Consider the following 13,019-nt stretch of genomic DNA (forward strand, 5'->3'; position numbering starts at 1 on the left):
GTAATTGCTTTGCTTGAAATTGAAAACAATGTACATTCAGCTTTTTTTATATCTAAAATAATATTTTTGTGGTGTTTCATATTGAAAGGAGTAGACACCGTCGTTTAAAACGGCTATGCATGCACTGAGTTCATCATGGGTGATCGAGGCGCTTCCTTTGAAATTTTTGCATATAAAAACACAAAGATATGTAGCCACAAATTTCTTTGTCGCGAGTTGTATGTGCACGCATTTCTCATTATTTACCATCGCTGGCACTTTTTCAGTTCCTAGGTATATAAGCAATGTCATAACGCCTCAACTATCTGAGCGATTGTATGTGTAAATAATAATCTAGAGCATCGTTTATATTGATGTGATGATGAATTCTTGAGATGAACATGACGCAGCCAGCATCGCACAGCATAGTGGTAGAAAAACAGAATGTGTGACTATCGCTACAGTTAGCATTGGCATAATACATATATCAGGAGTAATGATTGGAGTATAGTGCACTTACCGCCTCACGGAGGTATAGATCATGTCCTTGTCATAAAAGCTATTGTGGTCTTATTCTTATTACTGCGTCACTTAAACTGTGCTTGAAAAGAATGTTTATCTCAAATTTACTGTTGTACGCGATGGTTTCTTATGGGTACGTCATGGTGATTGACTTTGTGAATAATAATTTAAAATCACCTCAGGCACATATCTGGAGAGGTTCTAATGCTAAAATGAAAAAAACGTCGCGCCAAGTAAAAAACATCTTTCCGCCAATGGGATAATCACCCTAGCGCAAAACTGAAAAAAATCAAGCGCCAAATCGAAGGAAAAATCCTATAGATAAAATGCAAGAGTTTGGATAAGATGGTCACATGGCGTAAACAAAATCTTAAGGAATAACTGTACTACAAACAGCACATTAGACACAGAGCAGCGATAGCAGTATCGTACAGTTGAACCTTCAGAGCCCAAATCAAGCTGGTACGCCAAGAAAAGAACATTCCATGACTGGATATGTATTTTAATTTATTTCAGCTAATATTGCTGTCCGCGGCGAGCATTACAGTCAGCGAACCGCAAAAACCGCATATTTGGGACTGACATGTGACTGAGAAAAGTGAAGTCATATTTGCTTTCCCAGCAACCAATGAAAATTGAGGTGTATAGAGGCAAGCAATTCAGGTCTTGGCAACCAAAAAGCAAAGTACTTTTCTTTTTTTACTATCAGTGGCATCAAGGTTTTGAATGGATTGTGTATCAGTTGGCCTCGCCGGTCGCTTTGCGTCCCGTGGGATAACCCTGCTCTTGGGTACATAGTTCATTCTCTACCATTTTGCTGCGATGGACTGTGTATTAGATGGCCTCGCCGGTCGCTTTGCGTCCCGCGGGATAACCCTGCTCTTGGGTACACAGTTCAGCATCTTTACTTCGAACATTGATGTGCATCAGATGGCCTCGCCGGTCACTTTGTGTCCCGCGGGATAACCCTGCTCTTAGGTGCCTCAATTGCTCGTTGATTATTATTATTATTATCATTATTATTATTATCATTATTATTGTTAATTATCTTACTTCAACAAGGTGGTTTTTAAACGATACGGGTCTTCAGGTCAAAGTTAATCGATTTATCTTTTTTTTATATTTCAGTTCATTTTTTATAGATTGTTATTTGCTGGGGGTCAAGTTCTTTATTAACGAACAGCTAGATTTAAGAGCTTCGTGATGTAATAATAGAAATAGTGTATTGAATAGCGTTATTTCCAGGTAAAAAAAGTGAAGAGTGATTATGGGTTGTATATTAAGGTGATGTAGAATGACTTGTATCGTTGATTTGCTACTTGTTACTGATATAGATGATCAAGAAACTATGTCAGTCCAAGCGATATCCAACAAGTTTGGTAACCCTATGAGTCTAGCCAAAGCAAGAATGAACAATGTCAATGATTGATTGCTGGTCGTTCCTACAGCAATTGTTGGTGCTTCCGGTTCAGTCTCCATAGTAGTGGTTATTGGCTCTTTCAGCCGCGCTTTTATTTTTTTTCTGTCTATTTAATTCATTGCTGTTACAATTTTCAAGTTTTTTCTAAGCCGCGCACCGTGGTTCATGGATTCAAATCAAACAGTAAATGACGATCTCACCCAGCGAATTTAAGAGTTGGAAGCCTTGGTAGTCCAGCTTAAGAACAAACTCGAAATCAGAGACCGAGCTGATCGACAACAGCATGAAAGACCAGAACTACCCCAAGAGATTAAGCAAGATTTGGAAGCCTATTCGATCGCAGAACTGGAAAATAGTTTCAAGGTCTTCAGACACGAGATCTCACAAAATATGACGGAGACGCGTGGACAAGGTCCGGAGGCATCCATAAAATCTACGTTGGAGAATTCAAGAAGGCAACCTTGGAAGCCTATGGCGCTATATCCACAAAATACAAAAAAGCTGACAGAATGTAAAACGCTGCAAGCGGAGCAACCGAGATTTATGAAGACCTACAGTACATCATTGAAAGAGAAGACACGAGTATCGACCCTCAAGAACTCAAGACGACTATAGAAAAAGCTAGACGACTCGCCGTTTATGGAAACGCAACAGGCAAACAACAGGAGCGAGAAGCACAAACCAGTATTGCAAAGGCATTCAGGTTACCAGCAAGTATCCGAGCCTATGAAGACGAAGAATATGCTAACAAGGACATGGCATTCGATGCCGAGATGGTCCAACGAATCGAGAAGGCTCGACAAGAACAACAACTTATCAGAGCAGCTATCAACAATAGAGGAGGATACGGTCATGGAGGAGGTCGAGGCCGAGCTTGTTTCGACAGGGCCAGCGGATGGAATAGCACCAGGGGGCCGTTTACTGGTATTGGCAACAGAGAATCAAACATCCGTGGGCGGTTTCAGTAGTGAAGGAAGGATACCGATTGCCTTTCGATAGGGTACCACAACCGTGGCACAAGGGGCCTGTGTGCCGTTCTTTGGTGGAACAAACACAAGTGGACCAAGCAGTACAACAGTTTTTAGCAACCAAGGTGATCGAACGCTCACCCACTCAGGATAGGAGGTTTCTTTCTACATTTTTTATGATCCAAGAAGCTGCGAAAATTCGGCCGACACCCACTCCCCTTTTGTTTGTATGTTCCCCAGTCGCTTGTATATGATACAGCTATAGCATATATGTTTCACGTATTTTGGACTTTCGACCCAATAAAGAAAAAATGGTAACACAATCTGAATCAGTGCTTACGCCTCGAATAATAATAGTAAGCCGTCGGTCTTCGACCTCGCGCACGACAATTTTTTTGGCAATTGTCGTGTGCACCGTCTCATGCACAGTTTGAAAGACCCTGCGCACGACAGAACTATGATGATATATACCGAGTAACTTGAATGTTAGCATACCATGTATCCAAATGGCAAGCAAGCAACTTTGTGCCAACATAAGTGCTATAATATAGTGAAGCACAAGCGAGAAGATTTCTTAGTCAGCTCAAAAACACGTAGCTAAGACTATAGAAAAGTGGGTAGACGGTGCACCATATGTTTTCACCATTTTAATATCAATGACGTTGGTATTGGCTGCAAAGACATATCCTGTGTTTCGTGTTCTAAAACTTGCAAGAGCTAGGGCTGTCATGTAATTCTATTCAATTAAAATTTTGACGGTCAATGTAATATTCGACGTATATATAATGAAAGATGATAATATTGTGTCAGCCAAATAGTTGAATATTTCGAGGGCGAAGACCAAAACATGAAGTAAGAAATAAGGGATCATGAAAATAGGTGTTTAAATGATTGTAAAGAACAATTAAATCCGGAGACAAGGCCCAAGAGCTTGAACATGAGACAAAAAGAGCATAAATTTTCGAGTACGATGAGGTAAACGACATTTGACACAAAAAAGTGCAGAACTGCTTAAGGGGTTATGATTCATGTTGGTTTTTATACTCATTCATTACTGCTTTCGCTTTCATCCGAATCCATGGTGGGGTTGACGGCACTGCCGAATTTAGCACTCTTTCTCATGATATCCGATGCTTCGTCGTAAGAAACATTCTTATCTTCTTGAATAAGTCGTGCGGCCGTCTCCGGAATAAGAATCTGCTGGACAAACTGAACTGGTGGCATTGGGGCTGTATTTGCTGCTGTCAGGTGGTTCGATTTCGATAGTTCTTTCGTCAAACAATCCATGATGATTTGCATTCCACGGGGTCCATAATAACCAGGCTGTTTTAAACAATAATTTAGTGACTTATTTTATGAGTGATAGCTTTTGTACTTACCAAAGATTTTTCAGCCCTTGCCATTCGTGCGAATACGGATCGTGCAAAGCTTCGGCTATGTTGGCTGTAGAATTCGGTTTCTATCGATTTGAATCTGCTTTCGGTTTTGCCGACTACGATATCTTGCATAACTGGTACATGATTCATTACACGCAAAGACAAGGTCGCAAAATCGATATGACCTGGGTAACCTTGGGCGATCCCTTCTGGTCTGGTCAACATTTCTTTCCTATGAATGCTGCAGGTTTGGGTTTAATCTGTGCTTCATCGAAGCGGTGGTGACGAGACGTTGAGAGTTCTTTCATGCGGCGTTCTTCTTGTTTCTCATGCTTCTCTTCTTTTTGTATATATTCATCGTACTGCTTCTGTACAGCAGGAGGTAACGGTAATGGCAGGCGCGTTTGACAATGGGGACATGCTATTGCACCATGATCCAGATAGTATAACAAATGTGTTCAGAATTACTAGAATACAAAGATACAAAGCGGCATGTTATAGGTACCATGATGATCGCCTCCGATATCACTATTGCAGTCAGACTCATCCAAATCAGAATGGGCGACGCTTGTCTTCTTTTTTCTAGGCTACTTGCTGTTGATTCATGATCCACTGTTTTTTTGATATGCAGGTATGTAGCATCAATAACTACCACCTCTGGAAACATTCTTGCGCGCTCGATGCTTCGTGGGTGCGTGACAAAAATAGACTTGACTTTTTTTGTTGCATTTTCGGCATGGTAACGTGCAATGGAATTATATGACTTGAAATACTCCATGATAGTGGGCAGCTCATCATGTTGAGCATCATTGCTTTCCAGTCGAGATTTTAAGTTGTAGATATCTTTTGCAGTGAAACGGTTATTCAACCGCAACTGTAAAATCTGACGAGCGGTATCCTTGAGTCTAGTTCAGTGGCAATATCGACTTGTTCATGGCCTGTCATTGCCCGGTACGACGCGTATATCTTGTTATCTCGTGTAAGTTGATGATTATGTGGCGGTATGTCGGCTACCGCTGTCTGCACCTTCCCATTATAATTTGGCTTCTTGCAACAGCTGGCATATATTGACCACGAGCACTGCGTCTTGGTGGATCGTCGCTTAGGATACCTCTTTTCCACACCATTCGCGCAAGTGTATGTTCTTGGTATACACAATTCGGTATATCAGACCTGGTTCTTGTCTCTTCGGTACTATCTTCATATTCTTTCTCCTGTAACAGAATATAGCTCTAATTATTCTCATACTATATATTATATTTGGGTGTAAGAACCATACCTGACAACTATCTGCTGTCATCTTATCCACTTGTGCTGCTCGATGCGGTTTAAAGGTCGGATATAGAAAATTATGCTAATGATGCGATTGTATAAAGGATTCTCTGGCTTATACGCAACATGAAAAAGACGTGTTATCGAACAAGTGGGTTGTCAAGGATAAAGATGCAGCAATAACAAAAAGAGTATCAGCTCTTTTTGGTATCATTTCGCAATTTGCGATCAACGTCGTTATATCTGAATTGATTGCCGCTCGCCGTTTGACGCCGGAATCGTCGCAATGTAATAGCTGTGAAGTCTTTGTCAATTATCGTTTGCCGTGCAGACACTATTTTTACGAGTGTAATGACAAGAAATCTTGCATCCCGATATATTTGACAAAAGATGGAAATTAGTGTCAAGTACAAGTATGTAACTTATAATGTCGCAGCTAAAGTCAATATTCTGTTATGGAATTAACAGTTCATATGTCACATAGCAAGGGTATCTGAACAACCTGTCATCTAAGAACTTGGTACCGACACCAACGATGTTGAAGAAAATGCGTTGAAGCTAGACTATCAAGAGCTTAAAAATCGAATTGACAACTTATTTATCGATGCGCAGACGGGTCATTAAAAGCAAGACTTGATATCATGTATACATACGGCTTTAGATCAGTACAAACCATTACTCATCGAAGATCTAGAGTTGCCTACCGCTGTCAAAACCAAAGGACGGCCGAAGGGTGCTATTGGGTCGAGCCTACCGTCTTATTTTGAGATTATCTAACAAGATGCGAAAGAAAAAGAAAAATCAAAAGAAGAAAAAAAGCTGCTACTGAAATTAACGAATCCAACCCAACGGTCAGAAAAAGAAAACTTACTTGATTGAGAACGGTTCTGAAGAGCTTTGGCCAAACAAAAAGCGTAATACACAGGCTCTAGGGGATCAAAGGTATAGGCATATATTTGCATAGTAGTGGTTTCATATATATGAACTTACATCGTTTGCTGTGTAGCTCGACAATAGACATCCAGATATTCTACCATTGTAGTACATTACAGACTCGGTCGAGATAAAGCCGGACGAATGATGTGGGTTCAGAACTTTGTCGTATCTCGAATATAAAAGCAATCAAGATAAATACGCGGACATAAAAAAAGAATGCATGAATACGTGGTGACTAAGGGAAATAGCATTTGTTTGACTTACATCTGTGGTGGCAGCCAGACGGAATATGAAAAACTGGTCAAAAGGATGTCTTATGGTGTCGCCTTTAGTGATCCTGGGGCCGATTGTCCCAATGAGTATTGGTTTGACGGAAGCGTGGATATTCAGTTGGCAGCCAATGCGTTGGAGCGGCCGATTGCTTGCTATACGTCTGGTCCATGGGCGAAATATCATCCGCCATCGCTGACATTGCCACACTCTGTACATTCGGCAAACGATATAGTCTCCTGCCGTTCGTTATGCATTTCGTGAATGGGAACCACTGGGAACCGGTCTTGCTGCGATCATCTGTTAAAATGCAATGGCCCCCGATATCACAGCGCCATAAGCAGCATTGGAACGAGATCAACCCAGGTCACGATCACAAAACGTTTTGGAGGTACCTGCATATCAAAAAAACAGTGGATCATGAATCAACAGCAAGTAGCCTAGAAAAAAGAAGACAAGCGTCGCCCATTCTGATTTGGATGAGTCTGACTGCGATAGTGATATCGGAGGCGATCATCATGGTACCTAAAACCTAAATAACATGCCGCTTTGTATCTTTGTATTCTAGTAATTCTGAACACATTTGTTATACTATCTGTATCATGGTGCAATAGCATGTCCCCATTGTCAAACGCGCCTGCCATTACCGTTACCTCCTGCTGTACAGAAGCAGTACGATGAATATATACAAAAAGAAGAGAAGCATAAGAAACAAGAAGAACGCCGCATGAAAGAACTCTCAACGTCTCGTCACCACCGCTTCGATGAAGCACAGATTAAACCCAAACCTGCAGCATTCATAGGAAAGAAATGTTGACCAGACCAGAAGGGATCGCCCAAGGTTACCCAGGTCATATCGATTTTGCGACCTTGTCTTTGCGTGTAATGAATCATGTACCAGTTATGCGAGATATCGTAGTCGGCAAAACCGAAAGCAGATTCAAATCGATGGAAACCGAATTCTACAGCCAACATAGCCGAAGCGTTGCACGATCCGTATTCGCACGAATGGCAAGGGCTGAAAAAACTTTGGTAAGTACAAAAGCTATCACTCATAAAATAAGTCACTAAATTATTGTTTAAAACAGCCTGGTTATTATGGACCCCGTGGAATGCAAATCATCATGGATTGTTTGACGAAAGAACTATCGAAATCGAACCACCTGACAGCAGCAAATACAGCCCCGATGCCACCAGTTCAGTTTGTCCAGCAGATTCTTATTCCGGAGACGGCCGCACGACTTATTCAAGAAGATAAGAATGTTTCTTACGACGAAGCATCGGATATCATGAGAAAGAGTGCTAAATTCGGCAGTGCCGTCAACCCCACCATGGATTCGGATGAAAGCGAAAGCAGTGATGAATGAGTATAAAAACCAACACGAATCATAACCCCTTAAGCAGTTCTGCACTTTTTTGTGTCAAATGTCGTTTACCTCATCGTACTCGAAAATTTATGCTCTTTTTGTCTCATGTTCAAGCTCTTGTGCCTTGTCTCCAGATTTAATTATTCTTTACAATCATTTAAACACCTATTTTCATGATCCCTTATTTCTTACTTCATGTTTTGGTCTTCGCCCTCGAAATATTCAACTATTTGGCTGACACAATATTATCATCTTTCATTATATATACGTCGAATATTACATTGACCGTCAAAATTTTAATTGAATAGAATTACATGACAGCCCTAGCTTTTGCAAGTTTTAGAACACGAAACACAGGATATGTCTTTGCAGCCAATACCAACGTCATTGATATTAAAATGGTGAAAACATATGGTGCACTGTCTACCCACTTTTCTATAGTCTTAGCTACGTCTTTTTGTGCTGACTAATAAATCTTCTCGCTTGTGCTTCACTATATTATAGCACTTATGTTGGCACAAAGTTGCTTACTTGCCATTTGGATACATGGTATGCTAACATTCAAGTTACTCGGTATATATCATCATAGTTCTGTCGTGCGCAGGGTCTTTCAAACTGTGCATGAGACGGTGCACACGACAATTGCCAAAAAAATTGTCGTGCGCGAGGTCGAAGACCGACAGCTTACTATTATTATTCGAGGCGTAAGCACTGATTCAGATTGTGTTACCATTTTTTCTTTATTGGGTCGAAAGTCCAAAATACGTGAAACATATATGCTATAGCTGTATCATATACAAGCGACTGGGGAACATACAAACAAAAGGGGAGTGGGTGTCGGCCGAATTTTCGCAGCTTCTTGGATCGTAAAAAATGTAGAAAGAAACCTCCTGTCCTGAGTGGGTGAGCGTTCGATCACCTTGGTTGCCAAAAACTGTTGTACTGCTTGGTCCACTTGTGTTTGTTCCACCAAAGAACGGCACACAGGCCCCTTGTGCCACGGTTGTGGTACCCTATTGTGATAGTTACGGGTGAAACCAACTGATGTTTATTGATAGGTACTGCTATGATGATATGTATATAGAATTAGGGGAGATATTGCTAAGGGGGGGGTACTACTGATTGGGGGATAGTTGGGGATGGGGGGAGCTACGACTACTACATTACTCCTCCTCCATTAAGCTGAGACGTCCCATGATATGGGTATAGTTGTCCTTGATTTGCGGTTGTTGGCTTTTGGTTTTTCTTCGTTGCATGTTTCAATGTTAAACTGGTTCTTTCGGCGTTGTTGTACTTTGTAATGATCCATGGGCCTGAGAACTTTGGTGTTGGGAATTTCCAGGTGTCCTTTGGTCGTAATCTTAAAACCATTTCACCAACTTTAAAAGGTGGGCGTTGCAATCGGTTCTGGTCGTAGTATCTCTTTTGCCGCAATTGCGCCTTTTGTATATTGGCTTTGATTTGTCCTTGCAACACCGGTAGATAATGGTTCAAGTAAGCAATCCAAGTTTCTGCATTGTGTGACTTCATTGCCGGTGGTTGAATGTTTGCTACTGATGGCAGGATTGGCTTTCTTCCGAACATTGCTTCGAACGGTGAGACTTGTGTTGATGCTTGCTTGCTTGTGTTGATAGCAAAAGTAATGAACGGCAAGTATTGATCCCATTGATCTGGCTTATTTTCTACATAGACGGCTAAAGCTGTTTTGATCGTTTTGTTTGCTCGTTCAACCAATCCGTCGCTTTGTGGCCATTCTACGCTCGTATTCGCTTTTGATATTCCCAGCCGTAAGTATACTATTTGCATTGCCTCGGAGACAAAGTTACTGCCATTGTCTGTGATTAGCTTAACTGGCACACCGAATTTCAGTACTAGGTCGAACAAGAGTACTTGAGCTATTGTATATGAGTCAAAACCGGGTAATGCTGCAGTAATGGTCCATTTCGTTAGATACTCCATGATGACCAATAGGTATCTGTTTCCGCTTGCTGATGTTGGTAATACTGCGATATCGGCTGCCCAAATATCGCCGGCGTTGCCAACTGGTATGCTGTGGAGCTGTCCATATTTTCTTATTGGTTGCTTATGTCGTTGACAGTCGGTGCACTCTTTTGTTGCGTGGATTACATCGTTGTGCATTGTTGGCCACCAAGCGTTCTCTTTTGCGCGTGCTAGGGTTCTGTCTCGGCCAAAATGTCCTGGTGTCGGGTGGCTATGAATGGCTTGAAAAAATGCTTGTCTAAGCGAGCGTGGCATTACTGCAACTGGTTTGGCGTGATTGTAAAAGACGATGCCGTTTGCTGTAAAGAATCGAGTATCTCGTGACTGTATATAATGCTGAATTTCGTCGTCTTTTTCCTGCTCTTCTTTAAGTGTACTAGCAGTAATGGTGCTTTGCTTCTTTGTCGGAATTGATTCGTTTGTTGATGCTGTTGTGTTGCTGATGATGTTGCATGCTCTGCTTAATGCATCGGCGTCTGCGTTGTCAATTCCTCGTCTGTATACAATCGTAAAATTGTAATGCTGTGTCGCCATAATCCAACGTGCAATTCGCCCTTTTGGTGCTTGAGATGATAAGATAGCCTTCACCGCTGCATGATCTGTGTAGACCGTAAGTTGTGCGCCATGTGTATAGCAATGAAAGTATTGTAAGGACCAAGTTACACACATTGCCTCACGCTCTGTTACACTATAATTCCTTTCTGCTGGTGTCAACGTTTTGCTGGCATAGGCAACGGGTCTTGAGTTTTGACAGAGGACACTTCCAATTGCTACATCTGATGCGTCACAATGTAGGTCATACGGCAAGTTAGGGTCGGGATATGCCAGTGTTGGAAGTTCAATGAGTCGTTTCTTGAGAGCTTGAAAAGCTTCTTCTTCTGTTGTGCCCCACTGCCATTCCTCGCTTTTCCGCAACAATTTGTATAGGGGTGCTGCTAAGTGCGCTAGATTGGCGAAAAACCGGTGATAGAAATTGCACATTCCCAGTAATCGCTGTAGACTTTTCGTATTGACTGGTCTTGGATATTGCACTATCGCTTCAACATGCTTTGGGTCTGGATGTACACCTCCATTGGTCACGATGAATCCAAGATACTTGACTTCGGATACCATGAACTTGCATTTGTGAATACTGAGCTTGAGATTGAACTTGTGTAAAATCCTGAGCACCTCCTCGACGTGCTTGAAATGTGTTGCCATATCGGACGAGAAGATCAGAATGTCATCGATATAAATCGTGACGTAGTCGAGATGACCGAGGATTTGTTGTCCAAAACGAGCAAAAGTACTGGGACCATTGGTTACCCCATATGGTAATACGACAAACTCCCAAAGATTGTGATCTGTGGCAAATGCTGTTTTTGGTATGTCTTTTTCATGCATTGGAATTTGCCAATAGCCTGATTTGAGGTCGCAGAGGGAGAAAACTTTTGCTGGAAGCAATCGATCGAGTAGATCTTCAATTCGGCACAGTGGAAACTTGTCTTGTTTTGTTACTGCATTCAGTGGTTTGTAATTGATCGCGACTTTTGTTGAACCATCAGATTTCGTAATTAACAGTGGTGCTGATCGCCATGGGCTGTTGCTTGGCCTGATTACACCGCGTTTAAGCATTTCTTGAATTTGCAAATCCAGGGCGGCCTTTTCTTTTGGTGATCTTCTTGGTAAACGGCACTGCACAGGTCTGGCATCGCCAGTATCGATTTGATGACAAACTGGCGCGTTTGTGATAGTCTGCAAAGGCGTGTCATCATACAGACTTGGCATTTCTTGCAGGAGCTTCCGCACTTCTATTGGAACATCAGCTGGAATTTGCATAGGATTAGCAATTGCATTGATTTGCGCTTTCAACTGCAATTTAGATAAAACTCGCTTATTATCCACGTCAAGCAGGAGAGATTTTCCTAGCATCCAATCCATGCCGATTATTACTGGTGTATTTTGATGCTTGACAACTCGAAGAGTTATTGGCCATGCTGTGTGTTCGATCTGAATTGTTGTGTTGTAAGCTTGATGTGAGATTTCTTCTGACGAGTTTCCATATTGAAGTCGCATTGGATCTGCTGGTAGCCTGGACAAGTTTGCGGCTTGCACTGTTGCTTCATCCAAAGATGTTATTTCTGCGCCAGAATCGATTAACACTTTGATGCGCAAGCCACTGATGGTTGCCCAAACGGCAAATCTTGTTGGAGACTCATCGTCATAGCTGCTTGCCTGTGATGATTGTTTTACCGGAAGCTGTTTCACTGATTTCTGATGGTTGATGTTTTTTGTAATAAGGTCGAACAAATTGGCTTCGTAGTTGCTGTTTAAATCCGTCGTCGTCGTCGTCGATGATGCTAGTGCTGCTGTTGCTGAGTTGCTATTGTTGCCGGTGCTATCAGCCATTACTTGTGTCGACACTTTCTTTCGTTTTGCGATATAGCAATCCTTGATAAAATGATTTGTTCGGCCGCATTCCCAACAGCCTTCATTTTTAGTGGGTTGTTTCTTTGGTTTTCCCGGTCGCTTGCTACGTCCTTTTTTCCATGGCTTTTTGTGACGTTGGAAATTTGTTGCTTGAACGTCTTCCATGGGCGTTGCATCCTGACTTGACTCAACAGGCACTGTTGGTTGTGGTGTAACTGGTACAGTGGAAGCATTTTTCAGGAGATCGTTCGTGTTACGCTTTAAGAAAGACAGCTGGTTGGACGCATTTTTGTCATAGTGCTCCAATTTGATCGCATATCCGATGGCGTCATTCAATGATGAAGGGCTGCGGCGAGAAACTTCTTTGGCGATTTGAGGACGCACGTGTTTGGCGAAAAAGAAAAGTTTCAATGCTTCAGTCATTGAAGGGTCAATTTTGGCCAATGTCACTTTTAGCCTGGCACCGAATGATAACATGCTTTCATTGCCTTGATACATG

At 41.9% G+C, this 13,019-nt stretch overlaps 4 protein-coding genes across 4 annotated transcripts; 2 read left to right on the forward strand and 2 right to left on the reverse strand.

The window, feature by feature from the left end:
• Positions 1-1,849: 1,849 nt before the first annotated feature.
• BDB00DRAFT_872756 (uncharacterized protein) lies at positions 1,850-2,889 on the forward strand (the record flags this gene model as incomplete). The annotated part of the gene is made up of 3 exons (XM_053126998.1): positions 1,850-1,880; positions 2,136-2,358; positions 2,448-2,889. The coding sequence occupies 3 exons, from the start codon at positions 1,850-1,852 to the stop codon at positions 2,887-2,889; spliced, it is 696 nt and encodes a 231-aa protein (XP_052979303.1).
• Positions 2,890-3,865: 976 nt separating this feature from the next.
• BDB00DRAFT_825111 (restriction of telomere capping protein 4) lies at positions 3,866-4,433 on the reverse strand. The gene is made up of 2 exons (XM_053123652.1): positions 4,269-4,433; positions 3,866-4,212 (listed from the first exon to the last, which is right to left on the reverse strand). The coding sequence occupies exons 1-2, from the start codon at positions 4,395-4,397 to the stop codon at positions 3,934-3,936; spliced, it is 408 nt and encodes a 135-aa protein (XP_052979304.1). The 5' UTR covers positions 4,398-4,433; the 3' UTR covers positions 3,866-3,933.
• Positions 4,434-7,610: 3,177 nt separating this feature from the next.
• BDB00DRAFT_825113 (restriction of telomere capping protein 4) lies at positions 7,611-8,178 on the forward strand. The gene is made up of 2 exons (XM_053123653.1): positions 7,611-7,775; positions 7,832-8,178. The coding sequence occupies exons 1-2, from the start codon at positions 7,647-7,649 to the stop codon at positions 8,108-8,110; spliced, it is 408 nt and encodes a 135-aa protein (XP_052979305.1). The 5' UTR covers positions 7,611-7,646; the 3' UTR covers positions 8,111-8,178.
• Positions 8,179-9,517: 1,339 nt separating this feature from the next.
• BDB00DRAFT_743132 (uncharacterized protein) lies at positions 9,518-9,694 on the reverse strand (the record flags this gene model as incomplete). Its single annotated transcript, XM_053118487.1, has 1 exon — positions 9,518-9,694. A coding segment is annotated over one exon (177 nt), but the record flags the coding sequence as incomplete, so codon positions are not given.
• Positions 9,695-13,019: the final 3,325 nt, after the last annotated feature.

The sequence above is a fragment of the Zychaea mexicana genome (genome assembly GCF_025766255.1).
Source record: "Zychaea mexicana strain RSA 1403 chromosome Unknown BDB00scaffold_40, whole genome shotgun sequence".
Classification (NCBI taxonomy): domain Eukaryota; kingdom Fungi; phylum Mucoromycota; class Mucoromycetes; order Mucorales; family Lichtheimiaceae; genus Zychaea; species Zychaea mexicana.